Below are 12,263 nucleotides of genomic sequence, written 5' to 3'. Positions count from 1 at the left end.
ACGTTGCAAGGCAGCCTTTACACATAAGCCCCATCTCTTCCAATCTAAACTTATCCTTCAATTAAAAAAAAACTTAATCTCTCACCTCTCTGAAAAGGTTTTCCTTGTCCCTATTTCAAAGTTACTTGACTTCTGAGTAAATGGCAGATGAGTCACTGTTCACCTTACTGTTGAAAATTTTCTAGAAATCACGTCTCTTCAGAACCTTAGTAAACCTCGTCTTTAATGCAAAAATGTTCAAAACAAATCCATATTATATTTCCTCATAGTACTTAAGAATCCATACTTTTTCCAACTTTCTTTATCTCCTTGATATTAATTAGAATCTAACCTGTATCGTTCATTAGTGAGCATCTTGGAGGGAAATTTGTGGGCACTAGTGTTCCCATGTATCTGGTGTCCTTGTCATTCTAGATGGAAGTGGTCGTGAGGTTGGAAGGTGCTGTCTAAGGAGCTTTGGTGAATTTCTTCAGTTCATCTTGTAGTTGGTACAGACTGCAGTAACTGAGTGTCAGTCGTGGAGAGAATGGATATTTGCGCATGTGGTGTCATTTAAGTGGGTAGCTTTGACCTGGCTGGCGTCAAGTTTCTTGAGTGATGTGGGAACTGCACTCATCCACACAAGTAGGCGTATTCCATCATACTCCTGACTTGTGCCTTGCAGGTTGTGAACAGGCTTTGTGGAGTCAGGAGGTGAATTACTCTCTGCAGGCTACCTCATCTCTGACCTGCTCTTGTAGCCACTTATATGACCAGTCCAGTTCAGTATCTGGTTAGTGGTAATCTTGGGGATGTTGATAATAGGGTGTAACACCATTGAATGCCAAAGGATGATGCTTAGATTTTCTCCTGTTGGTTATTGACATTACCTGTCATTTGTGTAACATAAACGTTCCATGCCACTTTTCAGCCCAAATTTGGATGTTGTCTGAGTCTTGCTACATTTAAACATGAACTACTGGAACTGAGATGACTGACCTCCAACAACCACAGCCATCTACTTTGTGTCAGATATGACTGCAGCCAACAGAGATTTTTCCCCGATTCCCATTGACTCCAGTTTTGCAAGGATTCCTTGATGCCATGGTCAGGCAAATGCAGTCTTAATGTCAAAGGCTGTGCCCCTCATGTCACCTGTGGAGTTCAGCTGTTTCAGCTGTCCATGTTTGAACGAAGGCTGTAATGAGGTCAGGAGCTGAGTGGTCCTGGCAGAACCAGAATTGGGCATCAATGAAGAGTTAATTGCTAAGCAGGGTCTGCTTGATAACATTGTTGATGGTACCATTACATCACTTCACTCATGATTGGGAGTAGAAATATGGGTTGGTTGAATTTGTCCTGCTTTTGTGTACAGGACATACTTGTTTAATTTTCCACATTGTAGATGCCAGTGGTGTAGCTGTCCTGGAGCATCTAAGTTAGGATTGTGGCATGTTCTGGAGCACGTCTTCAGTACTATTGCTGACTAATGTCAGCCTTTGTAGTATCCAATACCCCCAGCTGTTTCTTGATACCATGTAGAGTGAATTGAGTTAGCTGAGGAATGGCACCAGTGAAGATGGAGATCTCTGGAAGAGGCCAAGATGGATCATCCACTCAGCAATTCTGGCTGAAGATAGTTGCGAATATTTTAGCCTTATCTCTTAATGTACATATAAAAATGTCTGCTGTTAGTGTGGCAAGTTTTTATCCATTTGCACTTCTTTTTATTCTTGTATTTCTTTTATTATCCTCCTTTATTGCTTTTTTTGCACATCTTATTATTTTTATTTTACTCCTTTGTTGCTTTTTGATCAAATCTTGAATTATTGCTAAAACTAATTTGGAAATTACTTATTCATTTATACTTTTTATACCTTTTATTTATTTACTTTATATTCATTTTTGTGTTGTGATATTTCTGGTATAGGAAGCTTAAGCCCAATGTAAAAAAACACATTTTTTTATTTTTCTTTATTTTTGATTGTGGACTAAAGTGAGAAAAGGACAGCAGAGTGAATGGCTGTACCTTTAAAAACAAACCACTAGAACTCATTGTGAAAAGAAGACAAAGAATGGTGGATGCTGGAAATCAGAATCAAAAACAGAAATTATTGGAAAAACTGAGCAGGTCCAGCAGTGTCTGTGGAAAGAAAGCAGAGTTAATGTTTCGGGACACATCCATGTACACCATATCAACACCATTACACTCATTGAATCTTTCTGTTACCTCTTTGAAAAACTCCAGCACTTTAGTTAAGTATGATTTTCCCTTTAGAAATCCATGCTGATTCTTTCTAATAACCCACATTTCTCTATGTAATTGCTGGGCTTATCCTTTTAGGCTTTCTTGAACAAGGCTGTAATGTTTGCAATTTTTCAGTCTTCTGGCAACACCCCTGAGCCTACAGAAGACTGATAGATTGTGGCCAGTGCCACTGTAATTTCCACTCTCTGTTCCTTCAAACTTCTTGTATACGTTTCATCTATTCCCAGTGTCTTGTCAACTTTAAGTCCCCACAGTCTATCCAACACTTCAGCTGTATGAATTTTGAATCCTTCCAGTGAGTGAGTTCCCTCTCTCTTTGGTAAAGACAGATTCCAATTATTCATTTAACACTTCAGTCTTCCCCTGCCTCTAAGTGTAAATCCCTTTTTGGGTCTATTTTCGGCCCCACTGCTCATTTTACCACCCTTTTATTATTTACATGACTATTTGAAAAAAAACTTTGGGACAGCTTTTTATGTTGACTGCCAGCATTTTCTCATTATTCCTCTTAGCTTCTCTTATTTGCTTTTTAATTCCCCTCTGAGCCTTTGAACTTTGGTTCTCAATTTTATTTCCTGCCTGAACTTGACACAAGGACACATTTTTTTTATTTATCTTAATGTCTATCTCCTTTGTCATCCAGGGAGCTCTGTATTTGTTTGTTCAACTTTCCCCATTTGAGGGAATATACATGGACTGTATCCGAACCATCTCCTCTTTGAATGTAGCCCATTGTTCAGTTACTATTTTTCCTGCCAACCTCTTGTTCCAGTCAATCCTGCCTACTTCTTGCCACATTGAAGCCCACTCTCTGTCAAATGATTTCTCTCTCTCTGGATTATTGCATGTCATTCTCCAACACCATCCTAACCCTTATGATGCAATGATCACTGTCTCCTGAAAGTTACCCAAATGCCACTTTATCTTCTTGGCCCATCTCATTTCCAATAACCAGGTCCAGCAGGACATCCTTTCTTATTGGACTGAAAGCATACCACTGTGGGAAGCTGTCCTGCATGCAATCCAGGAACATTTGTGCCTCACTACTCCATTGACTACAAGTATCCCAGTCAATGTATGGGTAATTAATGTTCCCATTATAACTGCAGTATATTGTTGGCATCTCTCTGTAATTTACCTACAGATATGTGGTTCCACATCCATTCAAGTAGCTGGTGGCCTATAGACTACATGCAGCAATGTAATTATGTCCTTTTCGTGCCCTAGTTCTATCCAAATTGATTCTGTGCTTGAACCCTCTTGAGATATCCTCTTTCTCCAATGCTGCAATGCCCTCCTTAAACCAATACTGCTAAACCATCATCCTTTCTTTCTTTTCTGTAAACCATGTGCTCAGGAATATTTAACACCCAGTCTTGCCTTGCCTTGAGCCAGGTGGCTATTACCGCCACAACATCAAAATTCCACATGGCAATCTGCCTGTAACTCCCTGATCTTATTTATTATTGTACTCTATACATTCATTTACATGAACAGTAACCCAGTTTAGGATTCATTTTTATCTTCCTTACTCTTACTTCACTTACTGATTTGCCATTGTCTATGATAGTGCCAGTTGCAATGCTAAGTATTGTGTGAACCCTGATCTCCTCTACTATTCTCCCTTGCTTCCCACACCCCTGTCAAGTTACTTTAATTGGGGAGATAAAACATCATGTCAGCAGGCTGCATGCATTCATCCAGCATGGATTACTTGTTGGTTTGTGTAATTCTGACCACTTGTGGATACCATCAGCTTGCTGATAGTTGATTGTCTGCAGGGCAGGTAAGCAATAGGGTGCTTACAATAGAGGGAGAGAAGACTCCAGACTTTGGAAGAAGTAAGTGCTCTCTCAGTCTCTTTGCAAATGTTGTCTGTAGCTCAAAGACTTTACAATTAGTGTACCAATTACCTTGTCTACTTACAAGCAAGTGTAAAAATCCAGAAACAACAGAAAGTTTCGGTAAGCAAAAGCAACAGCTCATTGAATCCTGTGGTCTAGTACGACTGAACTGTGGTTCCTCGACTTTGTTTTCATCCGCCCATGACACTTTTTTTGAAATTTGTCTCTGTCTGTGTGCATAAGTCTACAGGTTTAAAAGGGTTTAGTGTTTCACCTGTTCGAGTTATATATTGGTAATTCATTGTTTGCTTGTCATTAATATTTCTTTATTTGTATTAAATAGTAGTTCTTGTTAAGTACAGAAACCTGGTCAGTGTTTTGTTAACCTGAGTGTATCCGTCAGTAAGTTGGGGACTTTTGAATACTTTGATTAAATCTTTAACTTTTATGATGACCCTGGGACTAGTGAAACCCGAGTGTCTGCACACTTTCCCATTTGGGTTTGTAACACCTCGAAACTTAATCTTGTGTCTAAGTTAAATGGTACTGCACTCATACTTCTGGTAGTTTTAGTTGAGAATGATATCTTGCCATAGAAGTAGAAGATGCTAATATTAATATGAGTTGTCTACATACTATATTTGGGAGTAAATATTGTTATTAATTTAAATAACACATCAGAAAACTTAGAGCATGGCCTTTACTTTGATGAAATTTAAATCTGAATAAAGGCAGTGTTTATTTAAAACTTCTTTTGAATAGGAATCTCTTTGTATGTAATGCAGCAAAGCCATCTGATACATTTTTTTGTATCACTTTGTTATCATATCAGCCCTTGTTTTTGATGGCCGAAGTAATCCAGCCCATCCCAAACACATTGGTGGCATAGACCCTAACTGTGATGTGATAAAAGTGGTGAAAGGTAGGTCACGTGTTGCGTGAAATCCAGTAACAGAAATGTTCAAGATTAAACTATTTTCAGTATATCCTTATAATAATCAACTGTATTCAAATATAAGTTTACAAGTTGACATACCTTTTATTGAAGGATCTGTAATGATACTGCAAACGTGCTAGTAGTTTAAAGAATTATTGCATGGTCTACAACAAATCCACAAAAAGGAGATCTCATTGAAATTTATATCCTGTCATGCCCTGTAAGAATTTTGCATGTCGATGGGATGTTTCCCTGGCTGATCAGTCTTGGATCAGGGAACATAATCTCGGGGTAAAGGGTATGTCATTTGAGACTGTATTGAGGATATATTTCTTCACTTGAAGGATGGTGAATCTTTGGAATTCTCTACCCCAGAAGTGAATAGAAGCTCAAGCATTGAGCATGTTCAAGACAGAAACTGATAGGTACCTTGATACTGATGAATCAAAGGATATGGAGATACTACACAAAAGTAGCATTAAGGCAGCGATCATCCATGATCTGATTGAATGGTGGAGCAGTCCAGATGACTTGAATAACCAACTTTGTTCTTATGTTTCTACCTTTTAGTCAGAGGATGAACACTGATATTATGCTGCACTGTGTACTGATATTTTGAGATTACCAAATCCGTTTTATCTGATTAAAGGATGTGTATGAATCTGAGGAGAAAACAAGGGTCATAGAGTTATACAGACTCAGTATCTACACTAATTCCACTTCTCAGCATTTGACCCATTGCTTTGGCTGTCATCAACCCTGTTGCAGGTGCTCATCCAAATGCTTTTTAAAGATTCTGGGGTTTCCTGCCTCTACTACCCTCCCATTTAGAACATTCCAGATTACCTCTACTACCCTCAAACTCCCTTTAAACCTTCTGCCCATCACCTTAACTTTATATTCCCTCATTAGTTACCCTTTAACCAAGAAGAACAGCTGGTTCTGCCTTTTCCATGCCTTTCATAATCTTATGGATCTCAATCAGCTCCACCACATTCCCCAAACCTGCCAGCCCAGCCTTCTCTGGTCTAAAGTAATCAACCCAAGCCTATCCAGCCTGTCTTCATAACTAAAATCTCTATTCCAGGCAATATCTTAGTGAATCTCCTCTGCACCCCATAACTAAGTTTGTTTTCCACAAAAGCTCTGCATTACTGTGGGGGCTGAAATTTGTATTTGACAATAGGATAAGAAAACAGGGTTGTTGTAAAACAGGCTAACGATTCATCACCATCCATTTTGTGCTACTTATGATGTCTAGTTCTTCTGGTAAGATGGCGGCAAAGTAGGATGCTTCTTTTTGTATTTTCCTCCCTTCTCTCCCCTCTCTTGGCCTCAGACACCTGGCCCCTGAAAGTGCGGTTGGCAGCCCGGAGTGGGGACACCAGCAATCAGCGACCCAGTGCGGGGACACCAGTGACTAGCGGCCCAGAACAGAGTGTGGCGGCAGCCAGCAGTCAGACCGTGTGGAGGGCCCCTGCGCTGGTCTGCTGTGGAGAGCTCTTGGAGAGAGACTGTGATATTTGTCTATTTAACTTGCTTCTTGTTTTTCTGATTTATGGTTATATTGCGTATAGCTGTAATGTAACTTTTTTTTTCCTTATTTCTCTATTCTGTAACTAAGGATTGTACCTAGGTATTCTGTACCTAAGATGGCACCATGTGTTGGTGACATTGTTATGCTGTAACTAATCTTATAACTGAAGAAGCAGTACCTGGTACCTTTTGTACCTAAAAATGGTGCTGTAAGTGGCAACTTATAAACTTTTCCCTGTACTCATTTGAGTACATGTGACAATAAAGCAAATTTAATTCAATTTAACTCAATTCAGTTCAATTTAATATCACAAGCTGAATTTTCGCACAATTTGGTTAAGTGGGAAAGGGTTTCTTCTTGTGAGCACTAGCAAGTTTTCTTGTGCAATTTAACTCTGCTTGCCTTGTTACCTATGCACCATGCCCTCATGGTGCTGGTCTCAATCTCTTTTGTACTCAGCATCAATGGAAGTGCTTTCCCCTGCTGGGACTTTCTCGGTTTCCTGCAACCAGTGTCATTTTAAGCTGTGTACCAGTTCAAATGTCCCTCGCAGTTGTAAAGTATGAAGAATTTTCCCACCAATGGCCACTAGAGACAAGTTGGCATCCTGCTTTCCTGACAAAGACTTGAAGGTCTTGCTGGATGGAATGTTGGATGGGAAGGCAGTCCTCTTTCCTCAGGTTTGCCAGGGAAGACCATGGCATCAGTCCATGCCAGACTGATCCCAGGTTTCTACCTGGGTCAGTGTGCTGTCCACATTTCCAAGCAACAGAGAATGATCTTCTTCTGCAAAGATAAACGTCACCATTTTCTTTCTGCTACCTTATGCTCTCTCTAACTCTGCCACTGCACACAAATCCCATCAATGTTCACAGTCTAAAACTCCTAATGTTGCATTCAGCATCTTCCCTCAGACATTCTCATCCACCCCATTCCCTCCAGTCTATTAATCCTTCCTGTCCTTTGCTACTCACTCACTAAGGACACCTACATTGGCATCCCACTCAATCACTGACAATGTCTCATTCCAGGTGTAAACAGCATACAGTAAGGCAGAGGGAGCAAAGATGGGTAGTTGGGTATCCACCATTCATCTGTTCATCTGTCCCCTATGATAAGAGAATACTTGCTTTAGTGGAAGAAGACCATGACCAGTCGGGGTGATATTGAGATCTCTGTGTTCTGGCAACCAAGTAAGATACATATTCAAGCGTTGTGCTGTTGTCCCCTAACTACCATCAAATCATAGACTCCCTACAGTGTGGAAGCAGGGCATTGAGACCATTGAGGCCACACGGACTGTCCGAAGAGTATTCCACACAGACCCACCCTCCTATGCTATCCATGAAACCCTGCATTACTCATGGCTACCTAGCCTGCACATCTCGGACACAATGGCAATTTAGCATGGCTAATCCACCTAACCTGCATATCTTTGGTCTGTGGGAGGAATCCAGAACACCCAGAGGAAACCTGTGTAGACATGGGGAGAATTTGCAAACTGCACACAGACTGTCATCTGAGGATGGAATTGAATGCAGGTCCCTGGACCCGTGAGGCAGCAGTACTAACCTCTGAGCCACTGTGCTGCTCTGTCAAAAGTATTTTTAACATGATCAAGCTTCTACTCCTCTGGAGCAACTAACTCCCTCTCATCTTCTGCAGGAATGAGTGCCATCCACACAACCATTACCCTGAAGAGATAGGTCCCTCTGGACATCAACTCCTCCATTTCTGAGGAAGAAGCTACAGAAGTCTCCGAGGAAGCATTGGCAAGACTGTCACTGGCACTGTCAATCAGCTTGCACACTGACAGCTTGGTGGGTATATTAGCTAAACAAAAGATGCAGCACATTCTGGTGAGCATATCAATATCAGGTTGTCACAGTTGACTGAAGAAAAAATGCTCCAGAGTCTGTTCAGAGGACTGCCAGAGACCAGGTTCCTGCTCATCCCCAGGCAGGAGATGACCTCATTGTTTTGGCCATTAATACCTTCATTAAAATGCACAAGCTGATGTAGGAGCAACAGACAGTTTTGTCACAGACATTCAGCAAACTGCGATGAAGGTTGGAGAAGTCCATCAATGGCGTCTATACTTTATTGGCTTCAGATAGTGTATGTCTGGCTACCTCTATGCCTTGAAGAACCAGGTCCTGCATACTTAATGTCTGCCAGATACATGCACAGACCCAAACCCTATTGTTCTGGACACTGGTGCTCAGGAAGGAGACAGGATGGTACCAGTCGGCAACCAGTCAGAAGAGCAGTTCAGTTACAGTCCTCGCAGAAGTCACCTCCGCACTCTACAGGACCCTCTAGCCATAATACCCTCGAGGTCATCCGCCCAAAACTCCAAAGGCAACAGATGTCACTATAGAGCAGGCTTCCTCCAACTCAGCTATGGACTGTGGGAGTTCTATGAAGGACTGTCCTTTTCATTCTCTTTTGCGTAAGGAATGATGTCCCTCAGGATAAACCACCACCAGTCATCTCTCAAATGAGAGAGCAGCCCTGGTCCATTAGGACTATGACAACTTTACCTTAGTGTGAATAGACTGTCAGGTCTAACCATGACCCAACCCTTTACCAGCTAGCAATGACAGACCTAACTGATGAGAAATTAGACCTTTGACTGATGTCTTTGTAGCTCCTCTGACTGACTTAAGTGCTAATACCCAGACTGGTTATACAGGACCTGCAGGACTGACCATGGCTCATTCCCTGGAATGATATAGAATCCCTGATACCGAATGACCATGTCCAAAACCTGGACAGATTTTGGATAATGCCTTTGACTTACTGTGTGGGGCCTACTGTCTGACAACAAACCCCCTTGATTTGACTAAGGAGTACTCTGTTTAGACAATTGGGAGATACGACCATTTCATTGAAGCACATTCAATGTGTTTTAAGTTTTTAAAAAAAGGTAAAGTCACCATAGTCCCAGAGGACTACGCTCTTATCAGAGCCAAACAACTGGTGGTGGTCTAATTTGAGGGTCACCAAGACTCAGGCATGGGGCAAGGTTGAGAAGGTGGGACCTTCATAGTAACATCAGTCAGTATGGGAATTGAACCCACACTGTTAACATCAGTCTGCATTGCAAACCAGCCATCCAAGCTAACCGACCCATTCAATGTATTTACTGTATAAACTGCTGGCATATACAAAAGATGTGACATTAATGCAGCACAGTTCCAAACATCAATATGTCTGACTATTTGACTGATAATTGCTGGCAAATAAGACAGTGTCTGCAGTTAAAAAGCAAAACAAGACAGAAGTAATGTCAATGTTTATGGTTTGACAGAGGTGTAAATGCTCAAAAAGATAAAGTAAGGCAGAGATGCTGTGAGCATCAAATAGTTGCAAAGTGAATGAATACGAAGAAAGCATATTAACAGCCTTGAGATGCACCCCATTCCAATGCATGACATGGGTGTGCAAAGTGGCCTGGCAGCAGCATTATAATTAAACATATTGGTGAATTCCCAATGATGTGGTGAGACTGATTCTTGGCCAATTCCAACTTCTGTGGGTGGAGGGTGTAGGCAGTAGCTGCTAATGGAGTTGCTCTGAGATGCTAGGGACTGCTGGCAAAAATGGAAGCCAGGAGAACATGTCAGCGAGCTGCTGCTGCCAGGTACCCACTTTCATATCATATCAGGAATTGTCACCATCTAGTTTCTTCCACTATCTGCGGAAAATAGCAACCTGCATATAAATGAGGTGAGATTAGGTAATAATGAGACGTTAATACATGCAAATAGGGCCTTCACCACTTACTAGATTCTTATCTAGTTATTAAAATCATATGCGGACAATCGGATTTTTATTCTCAACATCAAAATTCTCATTTTGCCATTCTTACAATATTCTCCCAAATCTCTCACCAGTGCCCAAGTCATTCAGGGCCTGAGGAAATTCTGCCCCCATATCTTTTTCCGTGTCACTAACTTTCAGGATGTTTTAACCCCACTGCCTACATACATCCTGACTGAATCTGCAGAGGATCTCCTTAGCTAAATTCCAATTTTTGCAGTGTTCCATTCAGATTTAACAATAACGCTATTTTTTTTATCTCAGTGTTTGCCAAAATTAAACCACTGCATGAAAAGCAGACATATTATAACTTGTATTAGTTTGCATTATCATCCAGACTTTGCATAATAAAAGCATAATACTGTGAATACTGGAACTCGGAAATAAAAACAGAAAGTGCTGGAGAAACCCAGCAGGTCTGGCAATGTCTCTGGAGGTAGAAACAGAGTTAATGTTTTGAGTCCAAAGACTCTTCTTCGGAAATTAAGGGACCTGAAAAATTATACTTCTAATGCTGCTGACAAAAGAGGGGGTGAGAGTGAAACAGATGGTGAGGGCATCTAGAGGAAAGGGACAGCTAATAGCAATAAAGGAGATACTGAGATGTAGAATATATGTAAATGGTAGGTTTAAATAGGACAAAATAAGGTCAGCTCTGCTCAGAGCAAAACCAACAAGACACAAACAAAATGCACTGGGGACAGGGAGTGGGGAAACATGATTATTGCAATGGAAGACAATGTTCATGCTTTGCTGAATTCAGTGCTGAATCCTGAAGGCTACGAAATGCCTATGGAAAAGGAGATGCTGTTCATCCAGTTTGCATTAAGCTTCATTGGAATATTGCAGCAGGCCTAGAATGAAATGTTGGCATGAGAGCAAGATATTGAAATTGCAAGCACCTGGAAGGTCAGGACCATTCTAAGGGGCTGTTTGTATTCAACTATATTGTAGATATACAGGTAAGTTTTCCAAAGCCATTCTGTTTGTTGTAGTTAACTGATTTTTCTAATGTTGATCTTTAGGCAAATTAAATAAAGAAAGTAAAGTAAATAATTGAATTGTAAATTAATCTGTTCAATCTAAAAATCCTACCCTAATCCTTCGGGAGAAATGTAATACTGAATGTGCATTTTGAAACTTCAATATTCGAAGTGTTGATTTTTTCTATAATATAAAGGATTCCAAATCTATAGTGTAAGCTTAGTTCTGATTTTAAGAAAGTTAATCAAGTCATAAGTAACATGATCTTGTGTTTGGTTGACTCACAGATGCCAGTGAAAGTGCAAAAATGCTTTGTGATCAATATTATTTGACTTCTCCTGAGGTGCTGGTTAATCAATTCAATGGTAAGTTACAGTTGTCATCTTCCTGCTTCATTGTGATATTGCTCTCAAGATAGTCATTTTGTACACCTATTCTAGGATCATCCTCATGGATAGAGAAATTCAGGTTTCTTCTTTTCCAGGATTAATAGCTTCCTCTTACCTATGTTCTCACCACCACCACATCAAATTCCAGGATCCATTGTCTTTAAGATCTACCTATCCACACAACTGCCTTCCTTGTATTTTTCTGCCCTTAACTCCTCCTGTCCCTAATCTGCTACGTCCAGTCATCCTGGGCTCCCATCATTTAACTATTTCCACCATCAACCGTATCTTGCTAGCTGTCTCAAAGCCCATTTCGTCCATAAGATCTGTCCATTCCTTCCTTAGTCTCCTATCTATTCAACTACCATTCACTACCATTTTATAAAAAACAAAAGAACTGCGGATGCTGTAAATCAGGAACAAAAACAAAGTTGCTGGAAAAGCTCAGCAGGTCTGGCAGCATCTGTGGAGGAGAAAACAGAGTTAACGTTTCGGGTCC

The 12,263-nt window shown here is 40.7% G+C and overlaps 1 protein-coding gene across 2 annotated transcripts in view; it reads left to right on the top strand.

Annotated features, from left to right (window-relative positions):
• Nucleotides 1-4,852: 4,852 nt before the first annotated feature.
• Nucleotides 4,853-12,263, top strand: part of pdk4 (pyruvate dehydrogenase kinase, isozyme 4) — a 36,189-nt gene continuing 28,778 nt past the window's right edge. The window contains exons 1-3 of one of the 2 annotated variants that reach the window (XM_048610544.1): nucleotides 4,853-5,014; nucleotides 8,232-8,386; nucleotides 11,663-11,740. In XM_048610544.1, coding sequence (XP_048466501.1) covers nucleotides 11,683-11,740 — 58 coding nt within the window. In that variant the 5' untranslated portion in view covers nucleotides 4,853-5,014; nucleotides 8,232-8,386; nucleotides 11,663-11,682. The remainder of the gene's footprint in view (nucleotides 5,015-8,231; nucleotides 8,387-11,662; nucleotides 11,741-12,263) is intronic. The other variant, XM_048610538.1, reaches the window with a different exon arrangement.

The sequence above is a fragment of the Rhincodon typus genome, chromosome 2 (assembly GCF_021869965.1).
Source record: "Rhincodon typus isolate 14 chromosome 2, sRhiTyp1.1, whole genome shotgun sequence".
Lineage (NCBI taxonomy): Eukaryota > Metazoa > Chordata > Chondrichthyes > Orectolobiformes > Rhincodontidae > Rhincodon > Rhincodon typus.
Note: the sequence above shows the minus strand (reverse complement) of the source record. Positions and strands in the feature narration are given on the sequence as shown.